The sequence below is a fragment of the Phyllostomus hastatus genome, unplaced genomic scaffold, assembly GCF_019186645.2.
Source record: "Phyllostomus hastatus isolate PE091 unplaced genomic scaffold, TTU_PhHast_1.1 phas_contig_196, whole genome shotgun sequence".
NCBI classification, from domain to species: Eukaryota; Metazoa; Chordata; class Mammalia; order Chiroptera; family Phyllostomidae; genus Phyllostomus; species Phyllostomus hastatus.
In genome coordinates, this window is record NW_025333709.1 from 29,791,284 (window position 1) to 29,817,587 (window position 26,304).

At 35.1% G+C, this 26,304-nt stretch overlaps 1 protein-coding gene across 2 annotated transcripts in view; it reads left to right on the forward strand.

Moving 5' to 3' along the window:
* Positions 1-26,304, forward strand: part of SLAIN2 (SLAIN motif family member 2) — a 71,556-nt gene that overhangs the window by 27,428 nt on the left and 17,824 nt on the right. The window contains exons 2-7 of one of the 2 annotated variants that reach the window (XM_045834161.1): positions 1,798-1,946; positions 8,063-8,227; positions 9,934-10,095; positions 13,459-13,818; positions 14,253-14,390; positions 23,883-23,960. In XM_045834161.1, coding sequence (XP_045690117.1) covers positions 1,798-1,946; positions 8,063-8,227; positions 9,934-10,095; positions 13,459-13,818; positions 14,253-14,390; positions 23,883-23,960 — 1,052 coding nt within the window. The remainder of the gene's footprint in view (positions 1-1,797; positions 1,947-8,062; positions 8,228-9,933; positions 10,096-13,458; positions 13,819-14,252; positions 14,391-23,882; positions 23,961-26,304) is intronic. The other variant, XM_045834162.1, reaches the window with a different exon arrangement.

Consider the following 26,304-nt stretch of genomic DNA (forward strand, 5'->3'; position numbering starts at 1 on the left):
ATAAGTAGCTTTAACAAGATATAATCTACATGCTATTACCCATACCTGTGTACCAAAAAGTCATTGTGTAATTCAATGAATTTAGTATATTTATAGCCAAGACACTTACCACAATTATCATTACTATGTAATTTTTAGAACATTTATATCACCCTAAGAAGAAACCTCATGCCCATTCCTACCTTCACTCCTAAGCAATAACTAACCTACTATCTGCTCCGTGCCCTTTTGTAGACATTTGTGTAAATGGAATCATATAAAATGTGTTTTTTTGTGTCTGGCTTCTTTTCACTGAGCATGTTTTTTGAGGCTTACTCATGTTGCTTGCACTTTTTAAAATGAGTTTTATAACTAATAGTAGAGGAACATACTAATAAGTACATGTGAGTCCCATGGGTAAATTGTGTGAAACCAGCTAGTTCAGGGAGAAGTTAAGAATAGGGATAATACTGTAAAGTGGTTTTATGAATGTTTGTCATTCATCTGTAGACTTTACTTGCTAAATACTGCTAACGTAGAATATCAGTGTATGATCTTATACAGTGAAGGCCGGGATGCTGAGGCAGTGATTTACGATGAGACATTTGCAGTATTTGAGTTGGGAATAATAGAATGAAATCCATTGGTTTCATTTTCATTTTGAGTTAATAAATTATTTCATAAATCGGGATTCTGTCTCATTATTTTTGTCCAGATGAATATGGATTGTTGACTAGAGAATGATCATTTTCCCTGATTAGTATTGATGATCTTGATCAGAGTTAAATAATTGGTATGAGTGACAGACTTAAGTTACAGATAGGGGAGAAGGGCAAAGAGATAGTAAATATACCTGTTGCCTTTGTAAAGTTTTTGTCAATATCAGTACTGTAGAGATATGTTTATTCCAGAGTACACTTCATTTTATTGTCCTAACTTGATTAATGTAAAATGTGAAGTTATTAACTTCTTGCTTTATTGAGACATTTAAGTATGTAGATATATCAAAGCATAATTTTGTTTATTTAATTGTACATAAAAAATGCTTTAAGTTAAAAACCACTGTGGTTAGAATTCAAGTTACTTCACATTATAGAGTCACATTTGAAATAAATTAATGCCAATTGACATAAAAGGGACTAATTTAAGGAAAAATTGTGAAGTAGGAAATTTAAGTACACCCCATCCTTCTCTTCTGCTCTTTTTCTTTTTACATACCTTACCCAGGAATTTATTTATGAACTGTCCCTTCTTTCCTTTGATTGATGTAATTTCATAAATCTATTCATATTAAGGACCTGGAGTGTTGCTTTCCTTTAAAATACTGTTTGAAAAGAGAGCTACAGTATGGGTACTGCTTAACTAAAGGAAATGAATTGCTAATGGTAGATTTTTGTGTGGTTTGTGGTAGAAAGAGTACTGGAAATAGAAAGCAAATTATTTATCTTTTCCATTCTGCCTGCTAGACAAGTCTAAGTGATATGGTTATATTATGGAGTTAATTAAGTACTATTGACAACAGAATAAACTGCTTTAAAGACAGATGTTTCCTCATAGTTTTTGTAAAGAGTAAAAGAGAAAAATAAGACCCATTTTTGGATTGGACAGTTGGCCTCATTTGGGTTCATGTAATATGGATTCATATTGATGGTAACAGTGTCATTTTCTCCCAGTGCACAAAGTAAATGTGGGTGATTTTAAAACATACTCTGTTATTTTCACTCCCCTCCTCCATTTAAGTGTATTCAAAAGGATCCCTATCTTTTAACCTTGTCCTTAATAATGAATGTTACCCTTTCATTTTTGTTTTTCTTCTAGGCTATATTCATCACCAAAGAAAAAACTTACACCAATGCAGAAATCGGTTAGCCCATTAGTTTGGTGCAGGCAAGTTTTGGATTACCCAAGTCCTGATGTTGAGTGTGCTAAAAAGTCTCTTATCCACAAACTTGATCAAACTATGTCAGGTATGTCTGTAATTTTACTTGTAAGTTCATCTCTTTGCTTTCTTGAATTAACCACCCACACACACACACAAATATATGTTGAAGATGTTTTTAGGAAGGCAGTTCGTTGCTTGGTAATGATTTTCAAATTTCGTTGTGAAATTTGCCGCCATGAGCCGCTATGTGCCGCCATGAGTTTTTGCCATATGCACATAACCTTGTTCTGCTATTTACTTCACTTTTTTCAATTCTCATTTTTATTTAGCCTCATTTTAAAGAATAATATTCAATAAATAATAAATTTTCTGTGATAAGGGTTTTTTCCTAATACAAGTTAAAATTAACTATTTAAAAAATATTTGTGTACTATTATCTAAAATTATCTCACCACCCTTGTGGGAATTCTGATATGGTAGAAAGGCACAGGTTGAGAACCCCAAAGACCTTGTTCTCATTCTAGCACTTAATTACTTTGTGACTGCATATTAGGTTTTCTCATAAGAATAAAGAACCTTGAACAGGCTGACAGTGACCAAAGGGGAGAGGGGAGGGAATTTCAGGGGAAAAGGGGAAGGGTATACAGGAACAAGTATAAAAGACACATGGACAAAAACTAGGGGGGGTGGAAATGGGAGGGGGTGGGGAGGGATGAGTGGGTGGGCTGCGATGGGAGTAAAGGACAGAAAACTGTACTTGAACAATGATTAAAATAAAATTTAAGAAAAAGAATAAAGAACCTTGTAAGGTTGTCTTAAGGGTTAAATGATGTTTATGAAAGAGCCTAGCATGTTTTTCGGACTCATAGTAGGTGCTTAGTAAATGTATTCATTTCCTTTCCTTGTTATGTTTTGCTTTTTTTTTTTTTCTGCTTTTTACTTGGTATTTTACATTTAAATTGCTTTTATACTCTTTTGTTTATAGTATTCTCAAAGCTGGCAGAATGTGTCTGTGACTATTTATGGCATTTAATATAGCATGCCTGTGAGGGTAGAAATGCAGGAAAAGTGTTATTGACTCTTTCTTGGAATTGCTCTCAGTCTCTTGAGAATGTTACTATTCTCTGGAATACTCTTGTAGTAAACGACTGGTGCATGATCACTAATGCTCAATAGGTTTTGGGGTTCTTTGCTTTGTATCTCTTATTTTGGTGTTACATCGAAAGAATGTGCTGACAGTGGTCATGGGAGGCAAAGGGGAGACTAAACAGTTAAATGGGCGGAAGCACAGTTGGTTGGTTGTAGGGAGTAATGGTTATTATATGAAAATAACTTCTAAGATATGATTACAGAGCCCCTGAGCCAGTTTGGACACTGAAGTCTTTTCCCCTGTGTAGAGAATCCATTTGTAAAAAGCAATACCCTTTATGTACTTTTTAAAATGTTTTTTGTCTGCTTATCAAATGTTTTTAGAATTACATCCTGGAGCTTGATTTAAATTACATTCTTAAGAGATTTTTAGAAATATGTAGGCAGGTTAGTAAACAAGCTGGTATTTCACAATTAGAAACAACTGGAAAATTTCTAACATTTCAGTGAAATGATATTACTTAGACATTTATTTAAAATATTTTTAGGAAAAATTTTCCAGTACTTAGAAATAATGTAAATACATTTTACAATTTAATTAAAATTTTTTATCATTCAAAAGTATATGTTCATAACCTACCATGTGCTAGTGGTCATTGTTCTTATTTCTGAGGCCATAGCAATGAATAAAATAGATCAGAAAGTCCCGTATTTCCTAGAACTTACATTCTATTAGAGGAAGCAGACAATAAATAGATAAATAAACATATAAAACTGGGGTTGGCAAACTTTTTTGGTAAAGGCCAGATGGTAAGTAGTTGAGGCTTTGTGGATTATGAGGTCCCTGATGTAGTTACCCACCTTTGCCCTATTGCACCAGAACAGCCATAGATACCACATACAGGAACAGGTGTGGCAGTGTTCCAATAAAACTTCATTTACAGAAACAGGTGGTGGGCTGGATTTGGCTCACAGGTGTATAGTTCACCAATTCCTGGTGTAAAGCATCCCAAGAAATGGGAACTTAGAGGAGAAAACCAAAGTTGTTGCACCTCAAAAATAGTGATTTGAGTGGCTTTTTATTTTATTATAAAGGGTATTAAAGTTAGTAGGAGTATATAAGAGAAGCTGTTACTCTTGAACCAAAATTAGATGTAATCAAGTACTCGATCTGTTTAACAGTGTTTAGATTTTATAGCCATATATGCACATTATATTCATAGCTGCAGCTCTGCATCTATAGCTATATCTGTATCTGTAGAGCTGTAGCTATGAATATAATGTATATTTAAAGGAAAAATAATTTGACTATTTCAAGTTTGAACTTCGTAGTCCTAAACCCCCTTTTCCTGAGTTGCAGGAGAGATTTTTTTTAAACGTACTTTTTTGATAAGGCAAAGAAAGCTTCTTGGCAGAACAGTTTCTGCTCCATCACATGCAGCTTCTCTGCAGTGCTCTACCACTTGTCCCTACAATGTCCTTCTCTTGCTTTTTATGGTGGTGCATTATCTCTTTTATCTTCTCCTACCGTCCCTGCTGTTGTCTTTCCTGTGGTCTTTGAATATCCTTCCTTCTGCCCCCTTTGTGTGCGTGTACATGTGTGGTAAAATTTACGAAACGTAGAATTGTCTACTCTAACCATTTTTAAATATACAGTTTAGTGGTGTGAGGTACGCCCACATTGCTGTGCAACCATCACCACCGTCCATCTCCAGAAGTTTTTCATTATCCCATTCTAAAATACTGCACCCATTAAAGTTTGCATCCCTCCTATTCCTACCCATCTGGCCATCGGTTAAGTTTAGGGTTACCCAGGTGTCTTCTTTTGCCCCACTTCTCTCTGTTTTTTATATGATTTTACCCATCCGTATGGTATTTAATATCACCTGTTCAAATTAATCTTATTCATTCCTGTTTATATTCAATTAGTATTTATTGAGAGCCTGTTAATGTATGAGGCTTTGGGGAAAGGATGGAGGGATACATGATGAGTAAAAACACTGTCTCCATTCATGGAGTTTATCATCTAGTAGGGGAAATAGAAATACAAATAATTATTTTAACTGGCAGTGTATATAGTTAAGGAATGGTATACATTGCTTTGAGAAATAGGAATTTTACCTCAGGAAGTGATGTTTAACCTGAATCCTAAAGATTCAGAAAAATGTAATGGGCTAAGGAGAAAGGTGAAAGTGTATTAGGATGTTCCAGGTAAAGCAGCATGTGCAGAGGCCCTGCGGGAGGCCCGAGAGGGAGCAGACATGCAATGAGGAACTAGAGCAAGCCAAGGTGGCCGGGGAAGAGTAAGGGATGAAGCAATGTGAGATAAGGCAAGAAAGATGTAGAAGCCAGACTCTGCGAGATTTTGGACTTTACTGTAAAAGCAAAGGGAAGATATCAAAGGGTTTAGTTTAAGGGTGTGGTGTGTGGGGGTGGGAAGAGACAAGATTTGCATTTTGATAAAGTCTTGCTTAGCTACAGTATGGAGAGTAGAGTGGAGAGAGCTGAAAGGGAATGTGGAATGCTCTTAAGGGCGATGGATGATGATAGCTGGGCGGTGTGTGTTGGGGCGAAAGGGTGCTAGTGGAGATGAAAAGATGTGGGAGTAAAAAGGAATGAACCAAATATGAGGAAATGAGGGAAAATAGAGTATCAACAGTGATTTCTAGGTTTCTGGCTTGTGTGACAGGACAAATGTTATTTTGAAACAGGGACCTTGGAAGAGAATTGGAGTGGGAAAATTTGAGTTTGGATGTGGACGTGTTGGCCCTGGGGCACACTTGCCATACCCACAGGGGAGACTGACTGGGCAGCGTATATGGAGCTGGAGCTCAGGAATGCGTAGGACTGAAGATACAAATAATGAAAGGAGTGTTTGGCATATAGATAATAATTAATGTTGTGGAAATGAATGAAATTTCTCAGGGAAAAGAACGTGGTATACCACGTGAGAAGATAAAAGGGCTGAAGACTTGAAATGCTGGTGATTAAATAACCAAGTAAAAGAGAATGAGTTTCCAAGGAGATGGAGGAGTAAAGTGACAGGAAGAAGCTAGCAGCCCCATTTCTGCTCAGGTTAATACTTCTGAGATCATCCCACATCCTGCCCCCTGAATACAAATAAAATGTGGTGTGCTCTCTCGTAGTGAATATGTATAGAACTACTCTGACTTCCTGCACTATCCAGTAAAACAGAAAACATATGTTTTTCCCAAAAGTACTGTTCTGCCAGTTTTCAAACCAGTAATTTCAGAGTCATCTTTTTTCCTTTAGTAATCCTTTCCAATTTTTAATGTCTATCATTTTTTTCTTATTTTGTCACCTATACAACCTACTTCAACCTAACCTATTCAACATCAAAATTTCCACTGATTTTTTTCCGTAAAGTAATCCTATCATATCATTCTTGCTCCAGAATCACCGATGGCATTACCGTTGCTATTGAACAGAGTTCAGACTCCTGAGCATAGTGTTCCAGGCTCTCCGTAACCTGCGCCTGCTGGGTGTTCATATTCTGTCCATCGCCGTGTGCTCTACCTCTCCAGATCACTCATCCTACTCCCTGAACACACTGTGCATTTTCAAGACATGGTTTCTGTTCATGTTAAAAACACAAATGAAAGCACACACTTTCCCCACGTTCAGCCATGGGTTAAATTATTATTTATTCTCTCAAGACTGCTGCAGTGCCTCTCCTTCCAGAAAGAGTTACCTAGTTTCTCTCTGTTGTGTTAACTTCCTCCTTCCTCATAATTTCCACAAACTTTTTACCTTTATTATAATACCAATTTCATTTTGTCTTGAAATTATTGTTTCTGTCTGCCCCCACTCCTTGGCTATAAGCCTCTTGAGAAAAAGCACGCGCCACCTTTGTCTCTGTTTCTACACAGTGCTGTGCTGATGGTCAGAAATACTAAACAAACTGGATTTTAGAATAGGGTAGAAGAAAGAAATACTATTTTAAGTATTTTTCTTGTATATAATTACACTTGATATCTTGCCATATTTTTATACTACTTCTATTTTATATGCATAGCACTAAGTTTTTTCTCTTGTTGGCAGAAATATCCTTCTTAGGCCGGAAAATGGTGGCATGGAGGGACTTTTAAAAAAAAAGAGTGAATTCTCACATGTTTTGATGTTAACCTAGCCAAATAGTTAATATTGCTTTTTATTTTTCAAAACTTCAAGTTTTGCCTGGCTGATGTGGCTCAGTGGTTGAGTGCCGAGCTGTGAACCATAGGGTCTCAGGTTCGATTCCCAGTCAGGGCATATGCCTGGGTTGCAGGCCAGGTCTGGAGTGGGAGGTCACGTGAGAGGTATCGCATATTGATGTTTCTCTCCTTCTCTTTCTCCCTCCCTTCCCCTCTCTAAAAAATAAGTAAATAAAATCTTTTTTTAAAAAGGAAAAACAATGCCACATTTTAAAAAATCAGGCTTTGAAAATGTTATTTTTAAAAGCTCATTATTAAGTAGTTTTAATTTTTTAATTTTTTAAAACTTTTTTTGTAAGATTTTATTTTATTTATTTTTAGAGAGGGAAGGGAGAGAGAGAGAGAGAAAAAAAACATCAACGTGCGGTTGCTGGGGGCTGTGGCCTGCAACCCAGGCATGTGCCCTGACTGGGAATCAAGCCTGCAATGCTTTGGTTCGCAGTCCACGCTCAATCCACTGAGCTACATCACCCAAGGCTTTCATAGTTTTTTTTTTAAAGCAATATAGTTTGTTATAGAAAAATAGAAAATACAAATATGCTTTTACATTCATTTTATTTTTCAGGGCCATTTGGGATTGATTCAGTTGGAATAAACTTTCCAAGAAGATATAAGTAAATTCACTTAGTGGTTAATAATTTGTTGAGGAGATATTCTTTCTATGATATTATTTTGTTGTTCACTGTGACTACTCTTTTACTTGCATAACACAATTTAAGATAATGAAAATACTTTGTTGGAATTATTAGTATTAAATATGTTCCCCCACTACTATAAGAATGTTTCTGTATTGAGGTAGATCATTACTTAATGAACTTCCTAATAGGAAAACTTTTGTAATAAAATTTTAACTTTTTTGTAGTTAACTAAATTTGATTTCCCCTTCTCATTAATGCAGCTCTCAAGAGGCAGAACTTATATAATAATCCTTTCAACTCCATGAGTTACACGAGTCCTTACAGTCCAAATGCAAGTAGCCCGTATAGCAGCGGTTTTAATTCTCCGTCCTCAACCCCGGTGCGACCTCCTATAGTCAAACAGCTAATACTTCCTGGAAATTCAGGTAAGAATTGAAATAGAGTGATTAAAGAATGGTTTTTAAACTTACTGCCCTATCTCAGAAAATACCTTACTCATCTGTAGTTCAAGTTCTTTTATTTGTGAAACTTTTAACTGATTAGAGGAAATATCATTGAGGAGCTATTTGGCACCAGATACTGTGCACGGGGATACAGATAAGCCAGTTTATATCTATGAGGTTTTCTTTAGCATGTACTTAAAAGTTTTTAAAGCTGGCTTCATTAAGTAGGATCCCAAGCTTGATTATTATAACTGATAGATGCCTATTAAATAGTTTGCTTGGGCTTTAAATAAGCTACAGAGTTAAAAACTTTTTTACAGGATTTTAATATTGATATTGCACTTAAATAACTATAAAGCTCTATGTGAATGTGTCAAAAGAGTGTTTGGAGCTCTAAATGAAATGGGAGGGATACATTGCTGTAAATTGGGGAATGAATGTTCTGTTTTGGTTCTGTGACTGAGCTGTTACTCTTTGACCTACTGTTTGTTAGAATTCACTCATTCAGTTATTCTTATTGCTACTATCGTTACGGCAAATTATTATAACTTCCTTAAAAATTAAAGTATCGTTAACCATCTCACATTTTGACCTGAGTGCTACCTAGACTGACGACTTTGTTGACCCCGCTTGTTTGCTTTGCACGTAGGTTGTTACTTGCTACATATTTCAGACATTACTGTCATACTAAAAAATTGAATCTGCTATATTTGTTTAATATAAATAATTTTATTCAGGCACTGTTTGAGCCTGACTTTTCTATTCCTATTATCTTCTTGATTATATGAACATTAACTATTTCATATTTTTGCTCTTATGTGCCTTCATGTTGGAGCTTACAGTGAAAAGTTCTGGAAAACAAGCATTTCAAATAAATTAGTATTAGAAATAGTAGTGACACTGTTATGATTTTATTATTCTCCACTAGAAGTTGATCTGATGAAAGCATTTCCTTAGAAACAAATTAGACTCTTTTGGATATGTATATATTTTACCCCTCTGGCCTGTCTTCTGTCCCCCTTTTGGTTTAGAATGACAAAATACTTTCTTTATGTAGTCATTTTCTTCACCTCATCTTTGTGCTTCACTCTTACATTTCCAAGAATTGCTTAGATCATTATTACTGGTTTGCCAAGGGAATTTTGTAAACATGGCATAATGGAGGAGAAATGAGCTAGTGTTCCTTTTTTGGTTTGTTTCTAACTTTCTAAGGAATCCTGATTTTCCTCAAATTACAGTATTCTGGTTTAGGAAAAACAGTTACTTTTATTCAGGGAAAACGATGACGATACTGGCTAATGACTATGAATTTGGAAGGAGAAAACACCACATCATAAATTGATCTATTTATAGAGCAGTGTCATTGGTTATCTTGTAAAAGTTCAAGTCCTCTAACATGTATTATTGAAAACTACTTACCAGGAATTGTTGAAAGCTTAACTGTTTTATAAGGGGATAGATAAGTTATAGTTAAAGGAAAATGTTTTGTGCTTATGCCATAATATATTTAGGAACTTTCATAGCCCTCTTTATTCTTAATAAGGTTAATTTTTATTCAGTATTTGAGAATTTTGTAAGCAGAGCAGAATAATAATGAACTAAATCAAAAGATATAATATCCAGTTAACTATAACAGATGTTTATTCAGTTTTTGTTTCACCAAAGCTTGAATTTTTTTCTTTTTTAAGGTAATTTGAAAAGTTCATCAGACAGAAATCCTCCACTCAGTCCTCAATCCTCTATAGACAGTGAGTTAAGTGCTTCAGAATTAGATGAAGATTCAATTGGATCCAATTATAAGCTAAATGATGTAACTGATGTGCAGATTCTAGCTCGGATGCAGGAAGAAAGTAAGTATTTTCATTGCTAAAGTTGAGGACTTTCATAGAACCTAATTTTGTTGTGGGTATTAAATATGTCTTAAAGTATTGAAAAATAATAGTGTAGAAAGAATAGAAATGTTAAAATTTTAGAGACTTATTCAACATATGGACTTACTTGTTCATTAATTTGTTTCCAGAGTCTGTTTTATATAGAGCATTTTGCTATGCGAAGAGCAAAGACAGGCAGGTTTCACTCTGCTTCTATGACTGGCAGTCACACCCTGCATGTTACTCTGCACTGGAACTCACTGGTGTAGTTATTACTCTATTACTCTGGGTTTTCTTAATGTAGACCGCTATGTCTCAACCTTTTTTTCATTGTTGGCCCGGTAAGGTTCCTTTTTAGATACTTTTTCCCTTTTTTTTTCCATCTCTCTCTTTATGAAATTTTAATACTACAAATATACTGTCTGTCTCTTTATATACTATGAGGAACACAATCTATTATGGCAGGGATGTCAAACTCATTTTCACCAGGGGCCACATCAGCCTCATGGTTGCCTTTAAAGGGCCGAATGTAATTTTAGGACTGTGTAAATGTAACTACTCCTTAAGAGTTAAGCGAGAGCTTGGCACTGCTACCGGGTAGAAACAAGGTGCCGGGCCGGATTCTGCCCATGGACCTTGTGTTTGCCACCTGTGTATTATGGTATCTAAGATTTTTTCACATCCTCAGAACCAATTTTAACTCCCTTGGGACAAATGTCCCCTCCCTTAGAATGTATGGTATAGAACATAAAAAAGACCTTTATGAGAACTTTGGCTTTGTTACTTTAAATAAAGCATGTGATGTTGCTTTGCAAAATGGTCCTTGTATCTTTTTAGGTCACAGAACCTTTAAAATTTCAATAAAAATTATGTCCCCTATCATTCTCAAAATGTACATAAGCACACAGTATTTCATACTATTTCAAGGGTTCATGGATGCCCTGACTCTCATCTGGATATAAGGTGGTAGTTACAATATTATGCTTTCCTATACATTTTATTGTAGATACCATGGGCTTAACTGTGAAATAAGCAATGTCTCTAAAGTTGTCCCTTTAACCCTTATGATAAAAAGATCCTTGAAGCACACATTTCACAGCAACAGTGGACTGAGGGTAATGGAGCATTGCTATGATTTAGTTCAAAAACGTTTAGACCCTTTTCTATAAATATATAGTAAGTTTTATCAAGTTATAACATTTATTAGAAAACTGCAGAATGTTTCTTACTCTGCTGATTCATTTCCCACTTTCACACAACTTCCCTTAGAAAGATAGGGAGACTTGATGCTTGCTTTATTTATAGAAGCTAATAACATGTAACTCTCTTCTTCTATAATTTCGTATAACACCTCACTCAGTCTGTGGTATGGTCAGCCAGTGAGGGGCTAGTTCTTGTCATGGATGTGAAGGGAGAAAAAGGATGCTGCCGAACTGTAACTTAGGGTAAACTCACCAGTTCTTTCTTTTGGACATCCTAACTGCCCCTCCCCCCGCCCCGCCACCCTGCCCCAGTATTTTGTTAGAAATGCAACCATTTGCTATAGCTTCATATTGTGCTTTAGTAACAAGTAAAAGAAATTTTAGCCTTACTTTAATAACCCTTTCTAAGCCATCTGCATGCACAAATATTTATTTCCCTAGTGAATAAAAAAAGGATACCAAAAATATGTGTGCTTTCTCCTTGAAAACACCAGTTGTTTTTTTTTTTAGGAGAATGATTTTCTTTTTTACAACATCATTTCTCCAGGTTTTTTGGTAATAGAAATGCAGAATTACAGATTTGGACTCGCCTGGGTAAGCCCTCTCGTTCTAGGATGAGAAACGCACAGTCCCATAGTGATTGTGACTTACTTAGGCTCCCCTTGTTAGTGGAGGGCCTGCATTGGGACTTGGATTTTTCTTTTCTAAAAAGCTCTTTTCACTTGTCTGTTGTCTTTAGTTCCTTGACTTTAGTGCCACGTTTGCTATTGTAAGGCACTAAGTAACTAGGTGGGCCCTGGGAATCTGATTCCCTGTGTGCTTCTCACTCACTGCTTTAGAGAACCATATTGACAGCACTTCCCTTATACAGCAGTTCCCCCTCAGTCCCACTTTCAGCGGGGCATGCTTTCCAGGACCCCCGGTGGATGCCTGATACTGTACATATGCTATGTTTTTTTCCTATACATACGTACCCATGATAAAGTTTAATTTATAAATTAGGCACAGTGAGAGATTAGTAATAAAATAGAGCAATTATAGCAATATACTGTAATAAAAGTTATGTGAATGTGGTCTCTCTCACACACACAGAATATCTTACTGTACCGTATATACAACATACACAGTGAACAAAGATGATTCACATCCCAGGCAGGACTGGGGCGGTGTGATATTTTTTTATGCTACTTTGAACTGCGTAGAATTTAAAACTTATGAATTGTTTATTTATGGAATTTTTCATTTAATATTTTCAGACCACAGTTCACTGCAATTAACTGAAACCACAAAATGTGGAACTGTGGATAAGGAGGGACTGCTGTATGAATATGTAACTTAAAAGTTGGAATACTGTTCTAACAGGTTTTTTAGACTACACTGCTAATAGTTAGCAGGACTTGTTCAAAATATCTAAATTCCATCTAAAGATTTTATCTGGATTCGATGTAAAATATCTAAAATTTTTTCAAGTTGTAATTTTTTTCTCGTTAATATGTTATTAATAATTGTTCTTATTCTAGAAGTTTTTATATTATTTAATGCAACCTTCTAAGGTTGCTAGGGTGTTTCTGGAGGTATCAGGATACATAAGGGACTCCTTTGAAAAAAAATTTTTTGATGGTTTAGAATTTAAGATCATTTTATTGGAGCTTCTTGGGTTATGAAGCAATGGAAATTTCACTTATGCCCAAATACTGAATCCTAAGGGTAGGATAGAAGTTTCCTTCATCAACTTCTTGGATACAATTAACCCAAGGATTTGGTATCTAGGGAGTTTATTTACTCACCATATATTCTTTACTGGCTGAACAGTAATTGCTTCCTTTAATGTTAATCTTAAACTTGGATTACTGTTTTTAGGAGTAGAAATATTTTTAAATTTATGGCTCTGCTTGTAATATAGATTTCAGATTCAAGAAGAAATGCTGAAATTTGGCAAAGATTTATAAAATTCCATTTTAAAAATAACTTTTTAGATGTGATTTATGCATCCTTATGGGAAGATGTCTAAGTTGATTCAGGTGGAGTGTTTTACTTTATTTGAATTTCTGAGTGATAATCTTTTGTTTTTAAACCTTAACATATTTGAATGTTGACAAATATAACTAAAGAAATAAAATTACACATTCATTATCGTCAGGTCTTCGGCAAGAATATGCAGCCACCACATCTCGGCGCAGTTCTGGTTCATCTTGCAATTCTACAAGACGGGGTACTTTTAGTGATCAGGAACTTGATGCACAAAGTTTAGATGATGAAGATGACAATATGCATCATGCAGTATACCCTGCTGTTAACAGGTTTTCACCATCACCACGCAATTCACCTCGACCATCACCTAAGCAGTCACCCAGAAATTCACCTCGTTCACGATCTCCTGCTCGGGGAATAGAGTATAGTAGAGTGTCCCCACAGCCTATGATTAGCCGCTTACAGCAGCCTCGCCTTTCACTTCAAGGCCATCCCACGGATTTACAGACAAGCAGTGTGAAAAATGAAGGTAATCAGAATGTTCCTGGAAAACATTTTGTTCCATATTTCAGTGTAAAAGTAACAGTTTTTACCAAGGTTTTCAGATAGGCAGATCAAGAATATAGTTAATCATTTTATTCATCGTGAATCAATACAAAAATAAAAGAAAAAGTAAATTTAATTTTACTTGATTTTGTTTGCTTTGCTTTGGTCCACTCATGAAGTGACCTATATATAAATTTTCTATTTAAATAAATAATTTCTAGTTCATTTTAAAGTTTCTCTTACTCCATTCACTTATAGAATCCGTGTTGAGTTGTGTATTGTTATAAGATACATACTTCCTGTTACCTCTTCTAAAATATACAGAATGCATAAATAATTTGATGTTTGAATGCTGATTAATAGTTTTCTTTTTCCATCTGAAAAAAGCCTTTTTTAACTAAAATTCTGTTGTCGCAGAAAAACTAAGACGCAGTCTTCCAAACCTGTCCCGAACATCTAATATACAAGTTGACTCAGTGAAAAGCAGCAGAAGTGACTCCAATTTTCAAGTGCCAAATGGAGGAATACCTCGCATGCAACCTCAGGCTTCAGCCAGTAAGTAAGCTTTCATGTTATAAATACTAGTTTTGTGCTCAATAGCTGTATTAAACTAATAAGTACAATGTAGTGATTATTACTTGGTATAAGATGATCATAGCTCTACTGTAATTTAAAAGTTGTCCCTGTTAGATACCAGTTATATTAATACTTATGCTGTGTGAAACTGTTCCCCCAGATTTTAAACTAAGCAAAGTCTAGCTATTTAATATATGAATATACAGGGTCAGGCTGAAGTAAGGCCTGCTTGAGTGTGGTTGGTAGGGTAATAATATGGGTGTAGTAATTTATAGTTTTAATTTGAACGTTTCACCTAAAATGTTATATGGTGTGCTTGAGTGTGATATTGTTATGTTACAGAATTACATGTTTATGATTTTGCAATAAAAAGGCATTATTTGTGCTGAACCCTGTATATTCCTTAAAAACCTCACATTCTGCAATACTGCACATTATAAATGACAGGATTTGGGAGGTGGGGGACAGTAGTTCTAGAACAGACCACTTAAAACTCAAGCCGTTTTCTTACTAGAGCATTAATAATGACAACAGTGATCCTATAAAAATACTAGCATAATTAAAAGCATGTAAATTCTTAATAAATAAATACTCCAGCAAATATAAACTTCACTTGTAAAAATAGTTGAAGGTGACTTGATGGAAAGGGAGGGTTCAGATTGTTGAATTAAGGAGACATATGCAACATAAACAAAGATCCAAGAAAATAATGCCGAAAGAACTTCTAAGAAAGAGTGGCCAGACTGAGCCAAGAAGTGATGTGAGAGTAGATGGGCACTGTGTACTTAATGCACAAGGTGATTTAAAAAGAATGAAATACTTTCTAAAACGTATTGCTTGTCATTTAGATGGTAGTTAATCCAGTTTTAAACAGTCACAGTTATTTCTACAATCTTAGAAATGCTCAGTATTCACGCCTTGCACCCACGGCTCACGTCATCAGTCCTGTTGTCTGGTCCATTCCGTTCCTTTGTGGCATATTCCTGTCACTGTTCGCTGTGATTGTTTCTTCATTTCCTCAAAGCTGTGAGGGAGAAGATACAAACCTGACACTGTTGACTGTCTTTTCATTTATGACTAGTTTATTGAGTAATACAACTTTGAAAGCGTCTGATTCTTTTTTAATTCCCTTGTACTCTTCCTTGGTTCTGTTGTGTTTAGCTGACTTTTTGTGTACTTTGTATTAAGCTGCTGTTAATTGGTGGCTTGAAAATCAACAGGCCAAGAAAAAATACATTTGAATCCAAATGACTTTTGTGAAAATATTGATAAACTTTCTTATTTACCAATTGCACTTGATATCATTTATATTACAAAAAGTTTCATTGCACTGTACATGCATAATCCTGTTTAACCCTCAGACCAGTTCTATGAAGTGGGTCCAATTATTAACATATATACAAATTAGGAAGGTGATGCTTTGAGTAGTTAAATAATTTATCTATGATCTTACAGCTTGTAAGTTAGGATTCAAACCCATGTTGATTCTGCTCAAGGTCCCAAGTCTACATTGAGAGCTGTTACATCCATGGTTTAGTACTAAGACAAAAATTACCCAGAAATACTATTTCTGCTTTGTTCTAAGATAAACTCTAAAATGTAAAGCACTGTGGAAAATTGTTACCCAGAGATTTGTGTGCCTCATTTGATTCTTTATGTACAAAAACATGTCTGTACCAAATTAAATTTTAAACTTAGTATTCTAGGTCTTGGGAACTGTGTAATTAAGAGTGCCATTTTGACACTCAAATGAAATGATAAAGAAAACAGGAATTCACAAAAAGTTTAAAAATGAAAGTAAAGGTGCAATTTGTACTCTTGTCCCTACAATTGTGATAGGTTTTATGCCTCTAAACTTGCAAATTAAGTTAATTTGACACTTAAGAAATCCTGTTTCTGTTTTTTTTCCTCTCCTTGTATATTTGCCTGAAACAAAAAGCAATCCACAGTGTTCATACAACAGAACATTTTATATCATTGAGAAGATTAAGTAATAAAACTCAGTTTCATATCCTATACACAGATAATCCAAAACATCATGTGTATTTGACTTTCAAAGGTGCTTTTATACTTTGTTTGAATTGTTAAGTTTTGAATTTCTCAAAACTTTACACAATTATCTTCAAACAGCTTCCCAGTTCTGTGATAAAACCAGCCGTGTCTGTATCCTTTACCTTAGTCCATTGTCAGCACCGACTCTTTACTCGGGGTTGTTTCCTGTGCTCTAATGCACGCTCTTTATTTGAACTGTTCTGGCAGCTCAGAGCTGTCTGAAAATGCAAAATAGTTCTTCACAAAAATAGAAGAAAAAAGAAAAGTATGATAACTAGGATAAAAATGTTAATAGTAGAAAAATAAATTGACCACATCTTAAACTCTATGATAATTACTCTCTGTCTCTAGTGATACAATTACCATTGAATAATCACTTGCTGATTCCCTCAAAATTTTTACTGAAGGTGAATTAGTTTTCCTTTTCTCCCCAAAAGTTGATAATTAAGGGAAAAATACAGGGCTGCATAATGAGATCTGATCACTAATTTACTTTTAAGTGTTTAAATATGTATGCAATTTCATAATGGTGTATTTCAATATTTAATTAATTTACAGACAAGAGAAAGTAGGGTACCACCTTTTTAAAAAAACTACTATCTATATTTCTTAAAATTTTATACATATCTTTGATATATAAAATGTATATATATGTGTGTGTTCTTTTTATTTATGTGTATATTATATACTGTTTTTATAATAGCCTTTTTATTTTTATAAATAATTACAAATATAATAGCAAGTTTTATACAACTTATACATGAATTGGTCATTTTTATTTTTTGTATAGTTGGTATAATAGATGTTGCATTTTGTTTTAAGTATTTGTTTTTCCAGCTCTTGAGTGGTAAAGCTTTAGTTCTTACTTGCTGATCTGCATGAACCTACCTTTGCAAGGGTGCTGTTATTTCCACCTAAGGGATCACTTCTTTTGCCTTGTTATTCTGCCAATCACTATTTTATATGCATACTTTCTGTGGCTGCATTATTGTGGATGCTGGCAATAAAATATGAATATTATGAGAGTTCTTGTATATTTTCATTTGTATACCTATTGTTAATTTCTGACTTTTATATTTGGAAAGTGTGAATAACTTAAAAAGTTTAAGAAAACCAGAGCATTGCAGAGGCCATGGATACATCTCATTTTCTCAGTTTCCCCAGCTAAAGGAAGGGATGTTTGTCAGGAACAGAGTTTTTCAAAAGACTCTAGTGCCTTACTTTCTACTGCTAGAGTACAGGTTAGTAGAAAGTGTAGTTTTCAGAAAAATATAGGAATTATTTGTTCAGAAATAAGAAAAGAGAAGAGAGAAAAATCCAAGATAGTCTGCTGATTTAAGAAAAGTAATAATACTCAAACTTTGGTTAGTGTTTTAAAATGTTTACTTTCACATGTCTTACCTCATTTGAACATAACAACAGCCCATGTCTTATTTTTATAGAGAGGAAGCAGAGATTCATATAAATCGTATGTACAACATCATATAACTAGAAAAGTGGCAAAACCAAGCCAAATTATGCCCTCCTTCCTGAGTCTCCTGATTTTTTCCCAATCAGTGTTTGGATTACATCATGCTGACCTAACTGCAAATGAGTAGGCATCTTAGAAAATATGCTTGGATGTCTTAGTTGGAGCATGATTCATTCATTGTGAATTGCTAGAAAGGAGCAAAATAATTCAGTGTAATATTATCCATAGCTTAACATTTAGCCAAATTGAAGAACATTTTTGTATAGGGTACAGAGTATGCCCCCAGAAAAAAGGTAGATAGGATCACTTGTTAGCTTTACCAATAGCTAGAGGCTCATGGGGACAGAATTTTTGTCCAGATTTTACTTGGAACCAAAACACTAGAAGGTTATACTTGAATTTTACATAATTATAAAGCATAAAATTTATGTGATAAATTTGTGTAATGAAGTAATATAAGAATGAAGTATATGTAGAACTTCTGTTTAAACATAAGCAGTGTAGTGATGTTGGGTCAATTATCTAATCTTGAAGCAATTTTGTAAATGTAGTTTTTCTGGCCCTTGCTTCTGGAAAATTTGATCGAATACATCTGGGATGGGAACCAGAATCTGTTTTTTTAGAAATGCCTCTCAGTTGATTCTGGAGCATATTCAAGTTTGAGAACCACTGGCTTAGACCTTGATTGTAGAGGATCTTGAATACTTACTTTATATAGTTGTCAGTCATTTATGTATTCCTTAATTATTTAACAGAGGTTTATTTTGAGTGTATGTTATGTTATATTCCAAGCACCCAGAATATAAATGTGAATGAGACAGCCAAGCCCTTCAGTAGCAGGGAGTAATGGGCGTGAACTTCTGTGAGAACAGGGAGGCATTAAATTCAGCAGTGTGAAGAGGTTTCCAGGAAAGACACTGAAGGATAATCTCAGTCAGTTTAGGAGGATTTTATGACTTACCACATGAAGAAAGGAGGCAGTTTTCCCAACAGTGAGATCAATGATGAAGTCTTAAGGATGAGAGATGTAGGTAGGGGACAGATTCTGGGAGTTTTTAAATTTCCTATTAAAAAGTTTAGATTTTATCCTCTAAGTGTAGGGAACAGTGGTCGGCTTTTAACCAGTGTTAACTTCTAAGAAAATTCAGTGCAGCAGCAGTGTAGAAAATGGACTAAAGTTGAGGAGAGACTAGAAACCACTTAGAAGGCTGTTGCATAATCCAAGCAAGAAATGATCTGAACAAAGGCAATGGTGCAGGCAGTGATACCATCTAGATGAACTTTTGAAAAATGGAGTAGAAATATGTGGCTTGGTAACACTGAAAAGGTTAGAGAGGGAGGCAGATTGAAGGATGACTCTCTAAGCAGTCAAAATGTTTGTTGTGTGTGGGGATAAGGGTCATTTTACCTAGCAATAGTTAACATTCATTTGTAGTGGCTTATGCTTACTTAGTATTTGGCACCTGGAGAAGATTATTTTTAACAACTCCCCATATGACAAAAATATGTTAAATAAATGGGATGAGTTATAATGATGGCTAGGAAAAATGTAGACGGTGAAAATATTGTTTTATTGCACTTTCTGTTTTATAACTATGTCAGTAAAAAATAAATAATAAACCCCTGGCTGGTGTAGCTCAGTGGATTGAGCATGGACCTGTGAACCAAAGGGTCACTGGTTCGATTCTCAGTCAGGTCACATGCCTGGGTTGTCGGCCAGGTCCCCAGTAGTGGGGCGCTAGAGGCAGCCACACATTGATGATGTTTCATTCCTCTCTTTCTCCTTCCCTTCCCCTCTCTCTAAAAATAAATAAATAAAATCTTTAAAAAATATATTTAAACAAAGATTTTATTTATTAAAAAATAAATAAATAATAAAATCAACATATTCCCAAAATATAATGGGATAATACTTTTAAATAAATTACATTAATCCTTTTTAATGGAAAAATACTTTCACATACTGCTCTATTGCAGTAGTGAATACTACAGCTTTAGCTTCTAAAATTTGTCGGTAATGATCTCTGAAAAACAAATTTTTCAGAATTGATCTTTGCAATACACACTATGCCCAGATTTTATCAATTTATCTTCACTCATATTGATTGAAGAACACTCTTCCATTTTTAATTCTGAAAGGTTTGTTGTTTTTTAATGAAGCAACTACTATACAAATAGGAAAGATCTTCGACGTAAGGATAAGTTTGGTAAATATTCATAAAATCCCATTTTACACTAAATTCCAGAGATTGCCATACTGTTTGTCTTTTTGTTCCTTTGCAAATCAAGTCTAATGATTTTTTTAAAGATTTTATTTATTTATTTTTAGAGAGGGAAGGGAGGGAGAAAGAGAGAGAGAAACATCAATGTGCGGTTGCTGGGGGCCGTGGCCTGCAGCCCAGGCATGTGCCCTGACTGGGAATCGAACCTGCGATGCTTTGGTTCGAAGCCCGCACTCAGTCCACTGAGCTACGCCAGCCAGGGAGGTTTAATGATTTTTAAAAATCTTCACAGTTGAGAAATTTTAACTATATACTCAAAATCACATATAATGACAGAATTGGAGTAACTTAACATTCTGTTTCATTGATTTTATAATCACTGTACCATCATTATTTATTTCTAATCTGTTTAAATGTGGGAATATGTTTTTGTGCCACTGGGGTTGAGCACATAATCTGCTGAAGTGAGCATGATTTTAAATTGCTATGAGCTTCCTTTTGAAAGAAGCATGTAGTTGAATCCACCTGTGCCAGGGGAGACTATATAATTGGGGGTTCTCCTAATTATCTTTCATATGAAATGCATTGTTTATTAATGGATAAATAGTAAAATGTGCTAATTTTAAACTCCATATGTGTTATTAAAACTCAAGCATACTTGCAGCAATTGTTTATAACTTAGGCCAACAAATTGCAATATTTTCTTCAGGGAGGAGGAGCATTTTATCACTAATATTACTATTGCTGGCACATGAGGATTAAAAAAACAAGCTTGTTTCATTTTTGTTTCAGAATTTTTGTACAGACAGCATACCCCCTTATTGCCTGCACTTGGGGTGGTGTGGAATAGGGCAGCATTTTTTACCACCCTCCCCTTGATGTATGTGAACGAAGTGAAAGGATTAGATGTAGGAAGACCCAAAAAAGACACTGTTCTAGTCCAAAAATAGGTGAAGACAGTCTGAATTACGTATTTAGGAGACAAGGGGGATGTAAAGGAAAGAATAGATCTGTAGAACTACAGGGGTGAATAAATGGAACTCGAAGAAAACTGTGAGCTAGAATGACTTGAAAATTGATACTATATGTTTAACAGAAATACAGAGATTTTTTGGAGTTGGTTTGAAGAGGAAAACATTAGCCTAAATAATGGTAACATGAGAGAATAATTTATCATCTTTGCTTCTCACAGTGGGTCTTGCTAATTTGAAATTATATAAATATTAAACGAGTAACCATGCTCTGGCTGGTGTGGCTCAGTAGATTGAGTGCAGGCCTGAGAACCAAAGGGTCACCAGTTCAATTCTCGGTCATGGCACACGCCAGGGTTGTGGGCCAGGGCCCCCCTAGGGAGTGCACAAGAGGCCACCATGCAGTGATGTTTTTCTCCCTTTCTTTCTCCTTCCCTTCTACTCTCTCTCTGAAAAAATAAATAAAATCCTTTTAAAAAAAAAAAAGAGGAACCAGGGAAACCATAACTATTTTAAAGCAACTAACACATTGAATTTTACTAGAAAAATTTGGAGACTTACGATTTAACTACTATAATTTGACATTTAAAAACGATATCATGCCCTGGCTGGCATAGCTCAGTGGATTGAGCTCGGGCTGCGAAATAAGATGTTGGAATCAGCATATTTATTTTATTTTTTTAAATATTTATTTATTTATTTTTAGAGAGGGAAGGGAAGGAGGGAGGGAGGGAGAGAGAGAGGGAGGGAGAAACATCAATGTGCGGTTGCTGGGGGCCATGGCCTGCAACCCAGGCATGTACCCTGACTGGGAATCAAACCTGCAATGGTTGGTTCACAGCCTGCACTCAATCCACTGTGCTATGCAAGCCAGGGCTAGATGATACTTGATATTAAGCCCTCATTTTTAAAAATTTAATGGTTAATAGATATTGTGGATTGCCAGCATAACATATAGTCGGTTACCTTTTGTCCTCATTTATTCCTCTGCAGTCACAGTGGCCTAATTCCTGTTCTTCCAACATAGGTGTACTCTACCTCTCCAGCCTGTACTGTAGCTTTCCCTTCTGTCTAGAATGCTTTCCCCAGATACCTGCACAACTCAGTTCCTCTCTTCCTTCAGATCTTCCACAAATGTCATTTAGGGAAATCTTTCCTGTTCACCCTATTTATAATTGCAACTTAAGTCTCCTATTTCCTGTCCTCCTTTCCTACCAACTTAATTTTTTCATAGCAAGTATCACCATCTGGCAGGCCATCTACATATTTTACTTTGTTTATTATCTGTTTCTCCTTTCCTAGAATGTTAGTAGTTCCATGAAAGTAGGAACTTTGTCTCTGGTTAGCTACTGAATCCATTGTACCTAAAATAGCATCAGGAATAAAGTGGATAAAAATTTGAAAGAATGAATAAATGAATGAGTAATATAAATGGTTGAAAGCCAGTATGAATAAGTATGTAAATGAAGAATATTCCATAATGATAGCATTCTGTATTTCTGTGGGATTAATATGAGGTAAACCATTACAAAATTGATTTTTTTTTTAGGGTTGGAGAGGTTTTTGCTAGTCTGCCTGGCAATATTTAAGTTGGCATTAAGTATTATTTAGCTATTGTGTAGTGCTGTAAAATTTGAAATCATACATTTGTTAGTTTTTAAAAATGTTTACTATCAGAAAGCATTGATAGGGTTAAGCAATAGAGTGAGAGAGAAATTCTTAATTTTATTTGATGATATATTGTTTTCCTTTCTCAACCCAATAATTGTTTATACTTTGGCCAGATTTATTGTTGTGGAATCTCTTTTTCTCTCATAAATATAAGTATATATGTTTATTAGCTTAGGAGTATATAAAGTCTGACTTTCAAATTGATTGAGTGAAATTTTAAAGCCACTTAAAGAGGTGCCTGCACTGGTAGGTCTGGCCCTCGTCAGCTCCCTGGAACCACAGCCAGCTGTAACCGTGGATGGCTCCGACTGCTGCTCACATGCCAGCTTTGAGAGTTTTGTTGCAATTAATAGATTAAGAGTTTTGAAGAAAGGTTAGAACTCCTCATTAATTACCCTAAAAAGCAGATGCTCTGACTCCCCCAAACCCCTCAACTCCCCCAACACACACACACACACACCCCTCCCACCCCATACACATATGTGCACGGCCCAGATATTTTGCTACCCCAAGTCTGGATTACAGATTAGTTGTCTTCTACAACGCGATGACGTTGGACATAAGAAAGACACTAGATTGTGACCACTTGAGGATCTGCCTGGTTCTGAGTTTTCTTCTCCTTTTTGAGTATGGGATTAGTGTTTCACGGTAGGACAGTTCATCTAACAATAACCGCTTTGCCAAAGTCTGCTTTTTTGTGTTGAACAAGTACTACATTTATTTTACTCTACACTGTGTGCTTGTGTTCATCACTTTTACTCACTTAGCTTTCTATTCTTTGCCTCTATAGCATGTTTGCTGGTGGCTTGTTTTTTCTTTGATATTTTGATCAGTTTACATATTGTAGATTTTCTTTATAAGAAACTACTTCTGAAAGTATGCACACTTTGTACTAAGATTTTCATCCCCTTTCCTTTCCAACACTAAGCATCACTCTGCTTCTAGGATTCTAACATATTTTCACTCTATAGTATCTGTTTCTTAATAAATTTTCAGGTTTGTATTAAAATATTCAAGTTTACAGAAGCTATAGCCTTTATCTTGTTCTTCCAGGCAAATATTACAGTTCCTTATTTTTCAACAGCTTCGCAAAGGCTGAAAAATTTGCCTCGTACTTCCCTCAAAGCCAAACAGTTGCTTCAAACTTCATCTACAAAAAGAGGTAACTACAGCCTCTTAAATAAGTTTTAAACTTCAGTAAATGGTCAGTTTAGTTAACTCTTATACCTTTAGGCGTACTGAGTTATTGCTGTCTATAGGGCACTTTTTAGTCTTTTTAAAATAATAATAAAATAATATTGAATCGTTTTCTGTTACTTGGATAAATCCAGAAGAAACTTATTTTCTTCAGAGGTATGTATTGGGATGCTATTCTGAAAGGAATAAATGATACATAGCATCTAATGTTAGATAATTTATCTTTTTCTTAGTAACCTGGAACTGAAGTTCATTGTTTTATCATCATGTTAGATGAACTAATAAATGCTTTAAAATGAACCAGATGACAGACATTTTGTATGTAATATTTTTTCCTCTGACTTTGATTTTTGGAGTTACCTTCTGTAGGATGAAATGGGAATGCCTTTCACATTAAAAATGTGTTGATGTTAAGTAGCAAGTTGTTGTGGTTAATTGATAATGTTTGGAATATTTATGGAGTGGTAGCTTTTATAAAAACTGACAGTTGAAAAAATATGTGCAGGTTGGACACCAAAGCTACCACATTGATTCCAGGAGATTGGATGTATGAGCCACTAGAAAGAGCAGAATTGAGAGAAAGCCTGGGATCGGATAGACCAGCAATAGTAATAGAAGACTCAGAGGAAACGGGACAGAACAAACATAGGCAATGAGGAAAAACACTTCTCCTGTCCAGGGCATGTAGATTTCCTGGTAGCTTTAGAACTCAGTAAGAAACAACGTTTATAAAGAGGTTAAAGCACTAAAGGACATTATTTGGAAAGAGGAGGGTTGAGATTTACTTTGTTGAAAAAAGATTTTGTTAATGTGTCTACAAAAGTACAAAATAGATTATTTTAGCAAGTCAATTGATGAAAAGTTTTATCAGTGATTTGGTGGATTAAGTATAATTCAAGGAAGTAGTTTTAGATAATAGAATCTGAAGGAAAGAGAATAGTCAAATAGAAAATTAGAGTGTGTGAGTGTTTGTGTTTTGAATATCAGAAGTTGATCATAGATCTCCAGTACGGGTGTCTTTTGGTACCACTGTCAGCAGTTAGTTCTTTTGATGGAGAAGGTGACTTATTAGGGATCATTATAGAAAGTATCCTTATAGAAATTATTTGAGAACCTTAGCTTTTTTTTTTTCTTAGTACTTCCAGGTGCAGTAGGGTGAAAACAGATGGGTATGAAAGGATTGTGGTGTCTAAAACAGAGTAAGACATTCCTATACAACAATAAAAAGTAGAGGATTTTAAGGTTATGTATATTTTATTTGTTGTATGCCTCCGTAAGCTATTTCATAATGTGTTTTGGGATCAGGTAGGTTTAAATAATTGTAAAATTTTTACTTAAAGATTCTCCTAATTCCTAATACTCTAGCTGTCTATTTGATTTAATAGAGGGAAAGAAGTTTGTGTGTGTGTATGTTTGTTTTTGTTCTGTTTTATTTCATTTTGTTTAATCTCTTACTTATTTAACTTAATCCAGACTGTCATATTTTCTGGTTGGTATTGGGGCTTCAGGATTATCATTTTGCACTGCAAGTTCTGAGTCAGTTGAAATATGTACATAGGTTATGTGATAGGATTTAAAATGTTAGCTTAATTACTGAATTAGCTTAAAGCTGAATTGGAGAATACCTCTTGGATCCAAGACCAAATTGGATTTTCTAATTTCCTTTCATATCTAGACTGTGAAAGAGAGAGGTGTCTGCATTAGACTGTGGGATTCTCTGTTCTCATAAGATGTGAGGCAGACAGGATTCAGATGCCATGTGTTCATAGGTACTTTTGGCACATTAAGCCTGTATAAAGAAACATGGATTAGATAATAAATCGTCCCATAAATCATTTGTCCCATTCTGGTGATGAGACTAACATATTTTAGAAAGCTGAAGTACTTATATTAAGGGCTCCCAGGATTATGGGATAAGGAAGAAAATAGTTCCCATAACAATCAGAAATATGGTCACTTTGACTTTAATTGCATTTAATAGTCTCTAGAGTTTGAAGACGGGAGGAGAAGTCAGAACTGTGTTGTCTGGCACAAAGAGACATGTTGAACATTTGTTGAATGAACAGAATCATGCCATTAACTCAAGAAAGGCTGGGCGCATTCCCCTTTGCATTTTCTTCTTGTGAGGTTTTTTATTTTCTTCATCTCATCATTCTGTTTGAGGGGAAAAAATTAATTATGTTTTTAAGGCTTCATAAAAGTGACATCTTAAACTGCTTTGATGAAGAGATATTTATTCCCCGTTGTTGAGAACTCAGTAAAGTGAGGTAAACAGTGTAGAGACCTTACCAAGTCATGGGAAAAAAAGG